The sequence below is a fragment of the Chelonoidis abingdonii genome, chromosome 9 (genome assembly GCF_003597395.2).
Source record: "Chelonoidis abingdonii isolate Lonesome George chromosome 9, CheloAbing_2.0, whole genome shotgun sequence".
Lineage (NCBI taxonomy): Eukaryota > Metazoa > Chordata > Testudines > Testudinidae > Chelonoidis > Chelonoidis abingdonii.
The window spans coordinates 74,825,984-74,845,040 of record NC_133777.1 but is presented as its reverse complement, the minus strand read 5'-3'; the positions used below and the strand labels follow the sequence as shown (position 1 = coordinate 74,845,040).

General features: G+C 40.6%; 1 protein-coding gene across 1 annotated transcript in view; it reads right to left on the bottom strand.

The window, feature by feature from the left end:
* MCTP2 (multiple C2 and transmembrane domain containing 2) overlaps positions 1 to 19,057 on the bottom strand; it is a 167,666-nt gene that overhangs the window by 22,774 nt on the left and 125,835 nt on the right. The window contains 2 exon segments of the mRNA XM_075069094.1: positions 3,107 to 3,148; positions 5,933 to 6,055. Of these exon segments, the coding sequence (XP_074925195.1) occupies positions 3,107 to 3,148; positions 5,933 to 6,055 (165 nt within the window).

Below are 19,057 nucleotides of genomic sequence, written 5' to 3'. Positions count from 1 at the left end.
TAAACCAGGTGTCCTGATTAGCCTTCCTGTCTTAATGGATTCTAGCAGCTTAATTGGTTTCAGGTGTCCTAATTGGCTTTCCTGCCTTAATTAGTTCCAGTAAGTTCTTGATTGTTCTGGAACCAGCCCTGTTACCTTACCCAGGGAAAAAGGGATCTGCTTAATCTGAGGCTAATATATCTGCCTTCTATCACTTCACTGTAGCCATCTGGCCTGACTCTTTCACAGTACTTAAGGATCTAGGCTCCCCTCAATGCACACATGCCATTTCCCTTACCATTAAAAAGGGGAGTACACTTGACAGGATGGTCATACAAGGGTCTAAGTTAATACTCTAATAGAGGTTACATGTTATAGTTACGGTGAGATTTCGCTATGAAGTATTATGGGGATGGCCACCTGATATTGTAATAACAGAGCTGGCACAGCAACTGCCTCTGATATGAAAAGCTCCACCAAGTTTCATGAGTTGGACAGTTATCAGGAGTACTTAATGCATACAGCAGTGATGGCTAGAAGTAACACTGACCATAGCATCATGTTCTTCGCAAATAACCAGCATTTTGAACTCGGTCTCTCAGGAGCATTCCAAAAACGAAGTGATAAAAGAATGGTAAGGTCAAGTTTGGAGAAGCGCAAAATGCAGAGCAACTAGACTCATATCTCAGTTATCCATATGCAAAAACAGAGTAACCCTATGAAAGTCGGTGTGGTTACGTCAGTGTAAAACCGGACCTAAATATTTGGCTTTGCAAAAAATAAATATACTGCATTGTCCTCTGCTGATTTTGGACAAAAAGCTTATTTAACAAATCTTCAAATGTCCTTTTTTCATAAGGTGAAACAAACTGCGTGCTTCCCCGTAGCAAAACAGAACAACCTCCCTTCATCCCAAACCCCCTTTCCCCTCTCTACACACACACCAGTGACACTTGTTTTATTGTTCTAAACCATGATCACAGGCACATATTATGGTCAAATTCATGGTTTAACTGTTTAGAGCTCTAAGACGAGCTAGATAGTTTTCTCTGAATCAGCATGCACAAATGAAGAAAAGTAGTGTGGCAAACGGAAGTGAATAGGCCTGTCGAAGTGAGTAAACCCTGAAGAATGAGGCAGCACATCAATAAAGATTAAGGCTCACATTTTCAAAGCTGGTGTCTAACGTTAGGAAACTGCTCTGATTTTCAGACATGCTGAACATCCACCACTCCGTTGAAAATCATTCAACTCTTAGTTTGAACATTTTAGCCATGCTTTACTGTAAATATAAAATAAGTGGGAGGAATGATACCATGTGCTAATATGTGAATCAGATTGTATCATTACAGTTGGACAAACACTACCAAAAATGTAATGATAAAGATAAAAATGGTCAATTTACTTTTTATTAATTTTCTGCAAATTTCAGTGCATAGTGACTTTTGTTTGGAAGACTATTCACCCGGGGAATACTTACACAAACATGTCCGAGCACAAATATTAGCACCGGACATGTTCAGTGGCCATCAAGAAAGATTCTTGTTGGCTTTAGGATCATTCATTCAGCAGAAACAACAGCATTTGATTTAGCTGACCAATCATACAATGCAAACAGTGAATTATAAATGAGAAGACTTGAACTGATAGTTGTGGTATATAAATTGTGAGAAATCCAGAGTCTGAAATAAATTATTTGTTAAATAATTTTGAATAATAACTGGTAGCTGTGTAAAACTCAGAGATTTCTGCTCAGTATTTTTTACATTTCTATCAGAACAATAAGTAAAATTTAAAGAAGTTGTTTCCAGCACATAGCTTGTTTAGCTCTAACCCTAACGTACACAAGGGAGTAATGTTAAGATTCTGTATATTAACTATGACTTTGATTTACTACTGAACAGTTAATTTCATTTTAACATTCTATTAACCTATGGAATATTCAAGAAATGGCATGTCAAGTTATTATGAAATTTTGTGAGTTGCACATAACTTTGTGAATATTTATGCCCTAATATCTAAATTCCTTTTTCTAGTTGTTATCCATTAAATAATTCCTTACCTTTTAGTTCTCAAGTATTTTTAGACTATCAGATTTCCCTTCACTTAGTTATGTTTTTTTTGTAAGATGTATATATTAAGTTCTCGTAATCTTTCTTCATATGTCATGCCTTCTAATCCTTTTTAATCATTTGTCATCTTGGTTTGATAAACTGGAAAGAATCCAATCTATTTTTCAGAGTGAAGAGGGAGGATGAACAATTATATTCAGATAAACTAAGAGGTACCTCTCTTCAACCCCAATCCTTTGTACATTTCAGGAGCCAAACTAAAACCAACATTTTTGGAGGGTCTGAAATATTGAGATAACTCCCTCCAGCCCTCCATAAATCTCAGCATTTCTGGTTTCCAACTTGGACAAAAACTGGAAATATCTCAATACCAAAAGAAATATTATTTATGTAGAACTTCCACCTAAGATCAGAACTGGAATTGTTAAGAAATATTATATCCAAAGAGTCTGTTTTCCCCATGATTTCTAGCACACTTTTAGAGATTCCAAAGGGACTTCAGTTTTTATAAGCTTCAAATAGGCATCCACACTTTGGAATGCTTATCCCAGTGTTTCCCAAACTTGGGACACCGCTTGTGTAGGGAAAGCCTCTGGCGGGCTGGGCCGGTTTGTTTACCTGTTGCGTCCACATGTTTGGCTGATCACGGCTCCCACTGGCCATGGTTCGCTGCTCCAGGCCAATGGGAGCTGCAGGAAGCGGTGCGGGCCGAGGGACATACTGGCCACTGCTTCCAGCAGCTCCCATTGGCCTGGAGTAGAGAACCGCGGCCACTGGGAGCTGTGATTGGCTGAACCTGTGGACGCGGCAGGTAAACAAACTGGCCTGGCCTGCCAGGGGCTTTCCCTGCACAAGAGGCATCCCAAGTTTTGGAAACACTGGCTTATCCAAATGAAACTTCAGATATTCTCAGGTTTGCCCATCATTAAGTGAAACAGCCTCTTCCCCTAATACCCCGTAGCCCATGCAGAGTATAAACTGCAATCTCCTGGAATAAGACTGCATCATTTGTCACATGTAGGTACATCAGATAGAATGAAACAATGCACACATACCTTGTCATCCTCATCTTCATCCTCATCTAGGTATGTGGTCTCCTGAAAAACATATGTCCATATTAAAATTCCTCACTGACAGTCAGAGGTTCAAAACATTTCCATAACTCTTGTCACATTTCATTTGGTACATTTAGCTGTAAACCATTTTTACTGTATTACTCTATGTTCAAGGTCCTTTTTCCGAAGATCAGGAACAACAGCACGCAATAGCCTACATTTTAAGTCTACATCGAGGTATTAGTGGCTGGGCCCAGTAGTTTGAAGGCAACAGGCTTTTAAATTCATTGCCAAGTTCTACTGTCTGTAAACAGCTTTGTTCTTAGTCTGATAAATGAACCAGTTGGTACGTCAAGGCTGAAGATTCTATATTCAGTTCATTCTATCCTCACTGCTACAATGACTGCTCTCTCCCTTTAGGGCCATTACAGAAACATTAGATAGTAGAAAATACATTAGTATGAACATAATCAATCTCAAGAATCACAAACAGATTTCTATACAGCATTACTCCTTCAGTTTGACTCCCACTCTGACAGGTAGGGAAGAAAACAAAAGTCTTGGCTGGCGTGAACTTAGGGACCCCTGGCTTTCAATTCAGGCGTTTTTCTAGCTGAGCCTTTAACAGGATCTTTCAAGTTAATTTAGGTCTTGCTTATTCAATAGGAAGATTTGAATTACCATATTAAAATGTTTAAACATAGCTGAAATGTGGGGATGTGAAGGATCATAATTAAAGGTTGCTTTATTTGGGAGGTAGTGGTATCTATTCATCAGAGCAAGGGCCTGAGAGCTAAGATACGTGAGTCTTACCTCCAGATCTGCCAATGTCTTTGCTGAGATGCCTTGGGTAGCTAGATTAATAATAATATTTTCCATATCTATGGCAGCTCCCATCCGAGATTCTCAAAACACTGCAAATTCTGATGAATTTAGCCTCACAGCAACCTAGTAATGTACACTAGGTTAATATTATCCCCATTTTACAGCTCAGGAAACTGAAACACAGTGTTTGGGTTCCACATTTCCAGAGAATGCTATGTGCATTCAGAATGGACAAGAAGTTTGGTTTTGAAAATTTACATGTCCATGTAGGCATGAAGAAAACTAAGCTACTTCATCTGCAGCCAAGGTCTAGATGAGTAGAAAGAATAGGACTGTACCCAAACCACTGGTATTTTGAAAAAGGGACAGTTATACTACCCACTCCTCCCACTCAGAGTATATGCAACTCAGAGCAATACTACCTATTTTGAGCGACAGGAGGTACATAAAGTTGGAATTCAGAAAGCTCAGAATCTGGGTATCAGAAAAAGAATCCAGGGGATATTAAAGCTGCTTTGACTAGCTAGATGCTCAGTAAGGCTCCAATCCAGCAAAGCACTTGGACACACATATGTAATTTTGTTCACTGGTGAGTGTCCTGTTGAGTTTAATGGCACTACTATATGCACCTATCATGTGCATTACTCCCAGGTTGCACATGTAGGGGAAGTGACCAACTTTTGATTAACCAAAGTCTTGTTGAAAACAGCTATTCTGCACTTTTCAGCTGTATACACATGGCACTTTGTGGTATCCATCACAAGCACAATAAAGATTTCAGTGAGATTCTGTTTGCTAGGGTACACAACACACTCATCACTGAATGAGTGATGGGCAGTGGCAGACATTAACTCTGCCCTTTCCTGGTTTTATCTGGTTAGTCAGTCTCAACATTATTTTATAGATTATCTTTTATATTTAATAAACTATTTTCCTGGATTCTCCCCAATGAGAAATTCCTATTTTGGTGATGGAATAAAGGACTCAGGGAACATACACAATACACTTATAAATACTTTGGACTTTACTGAGATTGGAGATTAGCGGATTCTCACCATTTATCCTTATGTCAAATCTGCATAGAGTAGCCAGCTATTGAAAATAAGATTTTTATCATTTTGTGACTACTTTTGACCTGAGAATGACTCAAAACTTCACTAGGAACAATTTGACCAGCTATTTTTTTTTTTTTTGGAACATCTGATCCTAGGATACCATTTATTGTTTCCTTTAAGATCTCCATGTGGTTGCACTATGTTAAGTTGCTTTTTGTGTGCACAGATGACAATGCTTTTCTATGAACACTTCAAAAAGGGAGTTCGCCTGGATGTCATTAGCAGAATTATCATAGAAGTTTAAAACAGAATCTTCCAAGTGTTAATTTACTCTCTCTCTCTTTCTATCTTCAATGTCCTGGGCTATGTATAACATGTCAGAAGAGTGCTAACATTAATATCACAGAAATGACATTTCATATCATAATAGAGTTCCATGCTGCAATTTACCTAAAATCTAGCTGATCTGAACAGTTTTGTTTTTCTTTTTAAAGTCACAGTAAAAATAAGATGAGGATGATATCAATCTCACAGAATAGATTTTAAAAAATTGGCCTCCATTCTGTGGTTATGTTGGCCTTCCTCGGCCTCATGAAGTCCTGAATCATTCCTGAAATATAAACTGCAGGGTTGGGTATGGATAATGGGGTTCAAACCATGCCTCCTTGCAATCTAAAAGATCCAAGGGCCAAGCTCAATCCCATTCTTTGATTAAAACTATTTGAAACTTTGCAGCTGTTTAAGAGCAGTAAGTTTTGTCCCACGATAGTTTATGACATGAAATGAACCATGAAACTCTAGAGATGATTATTTTGTTTTTAACAGGAACCTAGAAATAGAATCCCATTTCGATACAGAACTAGCTGAAAACCAGTAAACTGTAAGATCATTTTTGCTCAAAGGCAGATTCCAACTGGCCCTGAAACAATAGTGTTACTTTACTTGCCTGGGTGTCCTGGGCACTGCTGACCTTCCCTGTCGTGATCAGAGAGAAGTTGTAAACAAAGAGCAGCAACAAAGCCAGAGGCACCATGTAAAGCTCTATGTGCCAAACAGTGACCACAAATACCTAAGAAAGACAAAGCAATAAGAAGGGATTTATACAAGTGTTTAAAGAGACACATAATAAACCCTTTCAATCATTATCCCTGCTAACATGCATCCTTGAATCTCTGTTAACCTCATTCCCACCCACCCCCTTCAATAAAGAAAATCTACCCAGATAGCTTATTCTCTTTCCATTCTGTCTGATCCATTAGGCTGACGTCTGTTAGCTTCTCTGTTCCCATCTCCTCAGAAGGGTACAAGGCCACCAACATAATGCTAGTGCATAATTATTTCCTCTTTGCTGAGACCCTGCCAAGTCTGGATAGCCATTGTCCTCAATGCCAGCTCATAACAAACGCACTTGGCTACTTTTTAGGGGGCAAATCAACTCAGTTTCGTCAAGCACTAATAGCCAGCAGGTTCAACGGGAATGAGATGGAAACCTTCTGCCCCAAGTGCTGCTGTACATCCACTCCCACAAGATGATTAGATGGTGGATTTTTACAATGCTTTATTTATCTGCTGCTGCTTCTTCCCTGTGCCCAGGCTGATTCCTCATCACCTGGGGTGGCAAAGCAGCTCCCATATTGAATGGTGCGGAGAAAGAGTATAAAGAATGTTTATTTATCCCTTCCCAGGATGCAAAAACCAGGGGTCACATGCTGCAATTAATAGGCAAAATGTTTAAAACAAACAAAAGGAAGTATTTCTTCATACAATGCACTCTCAACCTATGGTACTGTTTCCAGGGCATGCTGTGAAGGCCAAAAGTACAACTGGGTCAAGAACTTGATAGATTCATGGAGGATAGGTACATTAAGGCTATTAGCCAAGATCATCAGGGATGCAACCCCAGACTCTAGGTGTTGTGAAAGTAGAATAAATTATATTGTAAGAATAGAAAGGATTAAAGAAATGTTGTCTGTACCTTTAAGCAAAATTGTTGGAATGCTGCAATCCAGGTGTCAGAAATACAGACATTAACATAGAACAATTGCACCGTTTAAGGGCAATTGGTGAAGTATTAGCCTTAGATCGATAACAGTTAGTAAGGAAGTGGGATATGCATGCTGTGTCCCAGGTGGTTTTTACTGTCTTTTTCTTTCTTTGTCCCTTTGTCTAACTCCTGCTCTTTTATCTGTATAAATAAGACTGTTTAAGCCTTGCATGGCTACTCACATAGTCTGAATGTTATTGGCGAAGCGCTACGCTAATAAACAGAGTGGTCTGACAAATTGTGAGTCCTGATTCTAACTTTGACAGTGTCCCTAAGTCTCCGACTGCCAGATGCTGGGACTGGATGACAGGGAATGGATCACTCAATTGCCCTGTTCTCTCTGAAGCATTTGGCATTGGCCACTGTCAGGACAGTCTACTGGGCTAGATGGACTATTGTTCTGACCCACTATGACCATTTTTATAGGACACCAGATTCTCTGTGGTGAGCAGGATGCACGGCCTGCCTGAGTGGGATAAAAAAATCCTGTTTCCCAGCCACCTCTTGACACTGCCTAACTACATTATTTCAGTTGTGTCTGCAGCCCTCTGGGCCTACAGCAAGAGTATGATTTTGCTCATGGGGAGCGATACCTGAACTAGTGATGCCAGAAACTAAAAGCGGAAGCCAACTTTCAAAGTAAATTGATCTGCAAAATGGTTCAGAGAGGGATGGGGCCTCCCTGATGGAGATTTAGAACAAAAAGGCTGGATTTTTCAAAGGAATCAAAGCAAATCAAACAGTTTTTTTGATCATCAGTTCCTTCCTATATGGAGATAGCAGTAAATATTTTTGTGTACTGACATCATCTGAACAGGGTCTGAGCTTGGAGTTGATGGTAACACAGAATAAGATTATAAATTAGGTCCGCAACTGCCACAGGATGCAGGTTGAGATCACACCATTCTTTTTTCCAGCCCTACACAATGTGTTTCCAGGCCAGTCTAATGCTACAAGTAGCTTTAAGCCATAAATGGCTGCTCTGGAAGATAAGACACATATATCAAAATGCTTTTTGATTTTTCCCTCCAGAAATGCTGTTCTAGAATGAATGTTCAAGATCTAAATCCCATCAGACTAAACAGCCAAGGTGGAAGTTACTTAACCATCTGTTTATTTAAAGGGGGGGAAAGAGCTGTGACATCGCAGCCAACAATCCTCTACCCTGCCTTTTTTCTTTTACAGCTTTAGGTTGGTGAGAGGTGCTGGACTGACAGCACTGAAACTGAAACTCTACATGTCAGGTCCAGCATGAGCAACAGCAAGGAAACCACCACCACATCCTCCTGCCAATACTTCAAATACTGTGAAGGAGAAACTTTAGGGATGAGAGGACGGCTGAGTCTCCACATCTATTAATCCTTGGCGCCTCTGACACTTCTCCCAAGAGTGTCAATTAGTGCCCTTTATGGCAGCGATTTTGTGATAGGGACACAAACTGATAGTTCCAACTCCTAAGGTAAAATCCCAGCATCACAGAAATAAATCGGAGTTTTGCCTTTGACTTCACTGGGGCTAGGATTCCACCCCTGGGAATGGGGATAGATATACTCTGTAAATGAAAAAAATTCTTTTTGTATAGGACAAACTTTCCAGTCGTCATCCACCTGGGGCCAAACTCAGCCCAAAGACTAAGTGGAGAAAGACTCCACATCCTATCACCCATTCTAAGCCAGCCAATTTTTCACAGACAAGCCCTTCTTTGTGTTGCTATGGAAGGAATTAAAGTAGTGGTTTTCAAACTGGGACTGCCGCTTGTGCAGGGAAAGGCCCTGGCGGGCTGGGCTGGTTTGTTTACCTGCCATGTCCATAGGCCTGGCCGATCGCGGGTCCCACTGGCTGCGGTTCACCGCTGCAATCCAATGAGAGATGCTGGAAGTGGCGGCCAGTACGTCCCTCGGCCCACGTCTCTTCTAGCAGCTCCACTGGCCTGGAGCAGCGAACTGCGGCCAATGGGAGCTGTGATTGGCCAGACTTACAGACGGGGCAGGTAAACAAACCAGCCCGGCCCGCCAAAGGCTTTTCCTACACAAGCAGCAGCCCCAGTTTGAGAATCACTGAATTAGAGGCTATTTTATTGGGTTCTGACTGCCAATAACAAAAAGCCTAAGATATATGCTTTTCCAAAATGTATTTCATTCCAGATTACATGGTCCCATATTATTGGTTCACAGCATTGGAAGTTAGAACATGACAAGGTAGATCACATTTTTCCACACTGTACATAATTCCACTCCATCAATGTATGCCAACATGACCACAGCAGAAAGACAGGAATTTGGACAAAACTGGGATAATATTTTGCTACCTTGAAGGAATGCTGTGAGGCTTTCATCAACATTCGTTGCAAAGAGCACTGAGATCCTACAAAGAAGATGCTATAGAAGGTGGCAAAATTCTCAAAAAAGAGATTCTTCTGAACCTGTTTCAACCCCACCCCTTCTCAGACCTCTGCTTATTTAACATCTCTGAGATACAGTAAAGGGTGATTTCAATTCTGGCCCTAATTCAACCACCACCCTGGACAAGAACGGCCTCCACATATTTATCAGACCCAAGTTTTGATTGTTTTGTGGAAGCTCTTCAATGATAGCATGTATTGTTATGAATTAAAAATCAGCCTAGCCTGCTGAAGGAGGCTGTATATGCAACACCTATCTGGGATAATACTGAGCTTAGTCCCATCATGATACAGAAAGGGATGGCTGGATTTAAGGTCCCAAATCTTCAGTCATCTTTTGGAGTGCCACTGAAGTCAAAAGGTCTCTGCAAGAACCTGCCTGCATGGATCCAATTGCAGAATCAGAGCCTAGTATACACTTTTAGTGCATCTGTCACCATAGCATCTACACTAGATGACCCAACAGAAGTCCCCAATTGTAATTCTAATATGAACTTTCAAATCCTCTGTCCTTTAGCTAGGATATAAAACCAAGATCCTGTTCATTTGCAATCATTAATCCCATTGCACTTTTTGTACAAGAAAGTTTGTTAGGTCTCCTGACCAAATTACAGTAAAATTAAGCTTATTTACAAAATAGTTTCATGGTTGCAACCGGTATTTCCTAAAGTTACATTGTATTGCTACTGATGCACCAATAGTCAGCTGCCAAGTTACAACCCACAGGTAGCTGCACTTCACTAGGCCTGCTTTGAAAGAGCTGGTTTGCTGCTATAGCTAGAGTACCGAGAGCTTTAATCTCTGTTGCACAGTATGGTGGCAAGGGAAAATTTATTTATATATTCAGAAATTAGAAATTATTCAGCCTCTGTAATAAACGTCTGTCTCAAATCTGGACTTAGAGTTCAACATCTGAGTGTTTACTGTGAATCTCCCCCAAGCTTATACCCAGCTTGGATTTTATCTTGCTGCCACCAACTAGGATTATTTAGGGTTCCTAGTTACCCCGAGTCACCCCAACCTTTCCCTGGGGGACCCCCAAGACCCAGAACCCCTGGGTCTCCCTATCTCAACGGGAAAACAAGCTCTTCCCCCTTGTCTCCTCGTTATCTGCTCCCCCGCTTCCCCCTCCCTTTTCCCTGGGTGAGCCTGGGCGATGCAGTACTTAACTCCTTGAAGGCAAAACAAAGAGGGAAATCACCCTCCCCCTGAGGCGATGCATTCAAATCTAGTAAAGCTAATATAAAGAGATGTTCCACCCCCCCTTCCTGTAGCCTCACCGGAGAAACCCCAAAAACCTCAGCCAGGTTTTAAAAAAGAACTTTATATAAAAGAAAGAAAATACAAAACCATATTACTGCATTAAGAGATCAATACAGGCTCTTGCTTATAAGAAAATATGAATAACCAGTCTGATTTAAAAGATAGCCAAATTAAACCAGTCCAGCACATCAACACACATGTAAATACAACACAAAGCATATAACAGCCTATTTGCCTTGTTGCCTTTGTACTTACACTTTGTAGGAGAAATTAGAAAGAAATAGGAGTTAGCAGGAAAGTTGTTTCCTCCATAGCTGGGAGAAACAAAAGACCTAGAGTACACAATTCCCGCCCCTGACTTTTAAAAAGTCCAGTTCTCTGATTGGTCCTCTGGTCAGGTGTTTGGTTCCCTTTGTTCACCCTTTACAGGCAAAGAAACTTAACCCTTACCTATCTACTTATGACAGCCTCAGAGGTATGTGAGGTGATTACTTAGAAGAACACTCTGTATAGAATAGTTTATAAGCTATTTGTAAAGTGTATTAGTATATTTGTCCATGGAATGTGCCTTATACATAGTCCCATAGCATCATTCATCCAAAGACATAAAAGGAGTTCCATACAAACACACTAAGTCAGATATTATCATCCTCATTTTATACTTCGGGAAACTGAGGCAGAACTAAGTTAAATTACTTATGCAAGATCCCAATGATTCAGTGGCAGAACAGGAAAGAGAACCCAGGAGTCCTTGCCCAAAGTACTCTGTTCTATCTTAACTTTTTCATAGTGCTCCAATAGACTAAACTCCTTCTATTAAATATTAACCATTAACACCATCACCACCTGCATTGGTAAACTGCATATTCCAGATGGGAAAAGTTAGCAAGCAAGAGAAGAAGCCAATTTCTGAAATATAAGTAGAAAAAGCCAAAGAATTTTTCTGAAAGGACTGAACTGGGCAGTATAAGAACCAATAAGGAATAGAAATCTAAGAATTATAAAACATAACAACCAAAGTTCAAAAAAAAGAACCAGAAATGAGACAGACCTTTCTGGAGAAGAAAGAACTCTTGGAGTTAAGATTTAGAGCGGAGTCCTGTCTTGAACAGAACACCAGCATCATAGCTTTGGAGATGAGTCCACTTGATTTCAGCTGATTAATGTGTTGCTGTTTCAAAGGGCCTAATAACTACAAGTTAAAGCTCTGGAGGTTTGGAAGCCATTTCATCTGAAAAATCACTGAAGAGGAGTCCAACTGTTCTTCTCAAGAAGCATGGGGCTTGAACCACCATGAGAGTGGCCCTTTTGACAGCAGTGTATAAGATGAGAGAAGGCAATCTGAGCTGAAACCCTTAGAAACATTTTGAATCTGGCTTTTCTGTCCCTCTGGTTCCAATTTAGAAGCTGACTATTAAAAACATATTTTAGATGGGTGTCTCCTGAACTATGCCCATAAAACAGTTATCACCAGCAACCCCACAATCATGGGGTAGAATAATGTTTTGGAGATTTAGAATCCTAATTTATTTTTTGGGGGGGAAGGGGAGGGACATGTTGCCAGTGTCACTGTAGTATCTCTGTATGGTAATTATGAATATTTATCTCTAATAAAAAAAAATCTTCCCTTTCGCCCATTAAGCCTTTTTGGGAAAGTGAAGGTTAACACCACCACCCCTCGCCCCATGAGCTGTGTGACAGAGAAATTCTTGGGACGTGACAGTGATGGGGAAAGTACAAAGAAATAATTTTCATCAGATGGAAAAAAATAAAAAAGGGAAAGGATATGAAACGTGAGCAAAGAACCTTTGCTGAAACTGCAATTTGTCAGGCTGACCATTCTAAGTCCCAGTACTAAGCAAATGACTCATCAATGGACTTTCAAAAAATGTTTGTCAAACACACCTGCAAAAAACAAAACTAAACCCTCAAACCCTTACACACACCTCACAAGATTTCACTGATCACAAATCTAAAACCAGCTTTGTCAAAAAGTTTGCTTAGATTCATGAACTATTGGCCCGGTTGGGGGGAAAACATGAGCTAATTTGCAGTTGTGCCTCCAAGGTATCTTTTTGGCCCCAAACCAGAACTCTGATTTTGACCTGAGACACAAATATGGTCCAATGAATTGAGCATGGTCCTGGGGAAGAAGAGCTCCCCAAATTCTCATCTACCTAAAGGCTAGCTAATGTATTCAAGTCCTTAAGTACATAATAGTGACTATCAAATGGGAGTCGCTGTCACAGCTGAATGCTCAATGATGGACAAAATTACAAGATACATCTCTTCAGATAATATTTTTAATCCCTCCCTGTCCCAAACAAACTAAGGGATTTTAGCCATTACAATACGGTATTGCCCTAAAGAAAAAAAAAAGGAAAGATGAATCTCTAGGAAAAAATAGGCCTACTGACAACTTTTATTTCTATCAGGGAGTTATTCCTATGATTAAAAAGGAAAATACACAACGTGGCAACACCAAAGAACAAGCAGCTTTAGCAGCAAGATCTTGCAAAATGTGAAAATGTCACTTTATCAAGAAATACTCTGCTACTACACACATCTGACTGTGACAGATCATTGATAATTGTGGCCACACCCCTCGTGGTGCACTCCCTTATGGTGTAGCAGTGGCATCATCTCTGTTTCCTACGGGGCCTTCAGCTGTTCCACCCAACCTCCAATACCTGGCTAGCTCTCTGGCTAACTCACCTAAAAGTTCCACCCTTTCTGAGGTACCTCCAAAGTGCAAAACAAACACAGAAATGTGATCTCTTCCCTTTCCTCAGCGAGGCCCTAAGGCATCAGTGTTCCCCGGTTCCTGGCCCCAGCCAGACTTCTCTCCCACAGTGAGAGCACATGGTCTGCTCTCTCCCAGTCAGCTAGCAGCTGAGATGGGCTCTCTTTTTCATTCCTCCCTCAAAAACTGACACCTGTTTCAGATATCACAGGGTGGGGGTTATTGGACCCCCAACAGCCCACTGACACTTTCCTGACTCATGTGAGGTTTATATAATCCATCACAAGAACCAAGTCCAAATCCTGGCCCCCAGTATGAAGTCTGGTAGGTCAGACTATGTACTGGGAAATGCTTCCAGAGCTACAGCAGCCTCTTTGTCCTACGGATGAGAAGCAAAGGCTGATGCACCCACATAGCGTTGTCTCCAGCAGCCCTACGGTGCAGTAGTGCATTAAGAATCCATTGCACTGGTTCTCCAAATCCTCCCCCAACCACCCCAACACACTCAGTGGAAGTGTACCAAATATGGTGCCTGATGGAAATGGAATTAAAATTCAAGAAATGGTTGAACAGCAAGACTGTATTAGAATTCCCCTTTCACTGTAATGCAATAACATGAGATATAACACATGTGGCAAAAAGAGAAATAATGTTTAAATAAACAGCTGCTGACAGAAGAAATCTATTTGCTTTAGATCTAATTTGCTTTTCCACAGCAAAAGAATGCGGGGAATCTCAATAGTGTTATGAACTGTATGTTCTACATACAGCTTGGATCACTGACATAAAAAATGACCCGAAGGAAAGGAGATCTTTAAATATTTATACCACGTTACCTGCTATCACTACATTGCTCTGTGCATCTCATCAGTGTAAGAAGTTCCTGATTTTAAGGGTGTACCTCTGGCAAAGAAATGTTAGCAGCCCTCTGCAAACTCTCTGTCACAAACAGGACTAGCATCTAAGCAAAAGAAATTATGCCCAGAAAGAACACAGTCTCTGTGTATTAGATGCATGTCACTGCACAGAACTAGGGATTAGAAACCAACATATGTTCAGAAAAAGGGCTCTTAACAACAACAAAAACAACCTCAAAAGGTATTGGTTACACAAGACTGAGGAGCAAAAAAGAAAAGGCCCGGATAGTCGTTACAAATGGATTAGATTGTTGCAATCCTTACTCCACCACAAGATGGAGTAAAAGGGTTAAAGCCTTGCCCCTCCCTCTCATGCTTTGCCCTGTGTAGGGTATGTCTACACTGAGAGCTGGAGTTGTAATTTTCAGCTTGAAGAGACACACCAACAGTTGAATGATCTAAAAATAAAAGTGAAGCCACAGCAGCGTGACCAGCAGGAAGGGCTAACAGACAGGGTACATGCCTACCATCTCAGACAGGTACATACTCAAGCAGCTGTTAACCGCGCCGTCGTGACCCTTCTATTTTTAGTGCACTAGCTCAATCATAGCTAGCACAGGTATGTCTCCTTGAGGTGGAAATCACCATCTTACCTCCAGAGTGCCTATTCCAGATGCAGTGGGGTGAGGAGAGGCTATTCACCCAACAGCCCCTTCCCCCGCTGAGAGAAAGAGGTGGGGAACAGGCATAGCCCTGGCTTCACCCACTCTATTCAGCAACCAGAGTAACTAGCCATGTGCACTGAGGCACGGGGAACAGATTGCTCAGTGAAAAGGGGTGAAAGAACCTATTTCCTCCCTAGAGCACCAAACGAGCAGGAGAGGAATTGGGCTTCTATGAATTATAATTAAGTGTTGCCAACTCCAAGCATTACAAGACATAAGCCACGCCCCCATCCCCTCTTCCCCCCCTAAAAATCACAGATTATTTGAAAATTCTCCTGCTGTTTAAACCAATGAATGCTGGGTCCTATTTACATGCCTTCTGGTTTTTGAACCTTTGGCAAGGGAAGACACATTTTCAAGCTTTTTTCTGCTGCTGTGAGGAGCTTAAATGAAAGCTGCGGTTCTCACGTAATCACAGGCCTCCCAGAACTGGGGCTTTAAGAAAAATAACAGATACTGTGAGGCTCCCAATACAATCACAAGAGTTGGCAGGTTGCAGTTTCTTCTCTATTTTTCTCATGGGACACCACAGTTATTCACCACCCTGTATTCAGGATAGATGGTATAGGTAAATTCAAAACTAGTTGTGATTCCTTGCAGGATGTCCAGATTCTGATCTCAAACTGTTTGTATGGTATTGCCACCAACTAGAACCCTGCGTGGGACTATTTTTTTAATCCTGCTCCCATTTTGCCCTGCAAATACCTATCCTACTCACTCCTGCATTGTTTCTTGCATTTTTAACCCGCTCCCTCCGCAAAAACCTTCAATCCCGCAAGAAAGAGGGATTCCCCCATGCTACTAACCCCCACCCCACAAACAAAAAAGGCTGGTTTCTATATTATATTTACAAACAGAATTCAGGCATAATTTTTACCTCTAAAAGAATCAAAGAAATCTTGCTTAAGCCATGTAAAAATACTTTATAATAAACATCAAATCTCTTTCTATCCCTTGCTTAAATTGAAGTATTAAAAGTTTTAGAGTGTTTCCCCACAAAGTACCGCAGTCTTTTTTTATTTGCTCACCCAATACTGCCCGCAACATAGTACATTTTACCTGTTCCTGCTCTAATGGCAGCGAGTCCTGTGGGATCCCAGTCCTGCTGCAGGGCACTGGCATCGATTTCAATGGACTTACACCAGCATGTGAGATCAGAATTAGATATCAAAGAATAATCAAACAATGAATTGCTGTTTTATTTTGCTGCTTGGTATTTCCAAAATACCCAATTGACCTGGGCTTGCAGTGCTTGTGTTGCGCGACTGAAAAAAAAAAAACATTCTGGATATTTCTGCTCAGGCAGGAGCCCAGGCTTTGAATCCAGAGGATTCCAAGTGGAATGTCTACATTTCTATCTTTAGCCCCACAGCTCAATTCAATTGACTCAGGCTCTGAGATTCAGTACCATGTTTTTTTCTGGGCTGTGTAGGCATACCCAGGGCTGAGGCACCTAAGGCGAGATGTCAGACGTCACACTACTGAGATAGCAGCCCAGTAGAGAGAAAACAAGATCCCCTAAAGATTCCCATCCTACTAGAGCTTAGAGTAGAGCCCCCACTTGACAATGATTTTTGCCCAATGCTTTGTACTGCATTGCATACATCTGAGGATGATGCAGTTGGGTGTTGGTGCTGATGCAGATGCTATATTTCAACTGGAAAAAAATAAGAGCTAGGTTTTATTTTAACATATGTACATTTAATCCCCAAAGCATAATAGCCTACCACAACTCTGGTTTGATGCTTTTATATAGTTTTCTTGTGGCTACCACTTCCTCCATCCTCCAGCCCCGGGGAGGGGTAAAGTAAGAAGGGTCCTTGGGATCTATCTTTATGCATGTACAATAGTTTTAGAGTGAGAAGCCTTCAGATCTTTTTCTGCAGTGAACACTGTAGAAACAGCCATTTGTTAGAATGCTGACGGTTCTAATTTTTCCCTTGTGTTTTTATCTACCATATTTTACATTTCCTGAGCCAAGTAAAATATAGCTAAGATCCTCATGCAGTAAACCTTAATAAAGTGAGGGGGTGGGGGAATTATTTACAACAGTTTGATACTTCTTTTGGGGGGGGGAATCAAACTGTTGCCTACAATGGGGTTAAAGCAAGCTGTTCCAGGAAAAGGACGGGGGAAGAGGTACCTTAAATCAGATTTTTAAAAAGGCTTCATTACTTTATCTTGGCTAACCTAATGAAAGATGACATTTTTGGATCTCTGATTCATTTTCTGTAGCAGAAGTAGGGTCACAGTTTCATGGCTAGGATCAGACAAAGTTTCTCATTATAGGTTTTCAAAGACGCCAGTAATTGTGCAAGTTGAAAGTCGGATTTTTCAGTAAATACTTCTTTCAAAAAGCATCAGCAAAACCTCTGCGCTGATTAAAAGTAAGCAAAAGAAAAAATACTTAACATATTATTTGTTCTTGCTAAAGCCAGCAACTTAAAAAGGTCAAGAAAAAAATCCCCATTATCTGCACCGATAAATGTCTGCTCACTTTGGAGACACATTGGATAACATTATAGGAAACATTAGCGGTAAGAGTCAGATGGTGTTTTAACTGTACAGTAAGTGGGAAAAGTATTCGGTGCAAGTGTACTTTGCCTTTGGTAAAATCAACATCAAGTAACAATTGTTACTAAAAAGGAGGCTTAAACTATATACTTAAAAGGCTTTCTGCCTCACGTTCATAGTGCAGATTAGATCGAATGAATAAAGACAAAAGGGCTCTCTGTAATAAACGAAGTATATTTAATTAGAATTAGTTCAGCGTACAGTGGCAGGAGTATCGCAGCTCAGTGCATAAGGTTACTTCGCTGACAGCCTTCATCTCCGGCATGAAAAGAATTTGGGTTGCAATAAACCCACATAAGTGTGAAATAGCTGCATGTACCTTGTAGTGCTTAAGACTGAACTGGTATCATTCTTTATGAAATCTCCCATTCTAGAAAATAGTTTGTCAGGCTGAATACTCTCTGGAACTTGGGACCAAGGATGGATCCATGGTCAGTTTCATAGAATTAGTATATGGATTTCTTTGTTTTTAACCTGGGATCAAAAATAAAACAAAACAAATAAGCATGCACCGATCACAATACAAGCTTGTCCTGTGAAAAAATAGTAAATATAAAGGATACTCTCAGACAAAGAATTTCAGATTATTCTCCTCCCAGCTGTGTGTACATTAATAGTTTCCTAGTGCCAGATTATGGCACTGCTCAGGAATCCAGAAGTCCTCTTTGTCAATCTGACTACAAGATTCTGTAGTCAGGAAAGGAGCAAAAACAGTAACTATCCCTCTCCCTCCACCTCCAACAAGTAAGTTAGATCTCCAGAAAAATCTTTGGTGATTAAAACACACACAAAATTATCATGTTCATAAACTACATCGTTCCAAAATTGCTACAGTGCGTAATGAACGCACTAAAACGCCGGGAACAGTCATCGTAATTACAGTCCTAAATATGATAACTTTCTTCATCTCAGTCTTGCATATTTTAGACTAGCAATAGCAGCCGCAACAAAAATCTAATATTGACAGCAGGATTATGCAATGATGATTCTTCAGTGACAGGCCTATAGCATCTTGCTTTACAAAGCACAGAATGGTTTAAAAAAATGCAAGACCCTTTTGCAATTTAAGGCAGCTGTTCAGGTAAAACCAAAGCCAGAAGATTGTTTATTTTAATAAAGCTATTATATGCACAGCTCCAAATTAGGAATGGCAGGAGACATGGGGATGCCTAAACCACCACCACCTGTTTGCCCTGAAAATCAATTAAAGTCACACTATCACAGCAATCGTTTCTTAGCTAATAAAAGTTATATAGCTTTAACGTGCAACTTTAGGTGCTTTTTGGAAATGTGCCTGAAACCTAAAGCCTGAGTCTCGCATTACTTTGGTACTCACATGGATATGAGCTAAAGACTGCAAAACCAGCCTTTAGGGATGAGGGGCGGGGGAGCTATTAAGGAAAAAGTGACATTGTAGCTGCTGTTTTCATGACGTGGATTGGACCAATATTCAATAAATTCTAA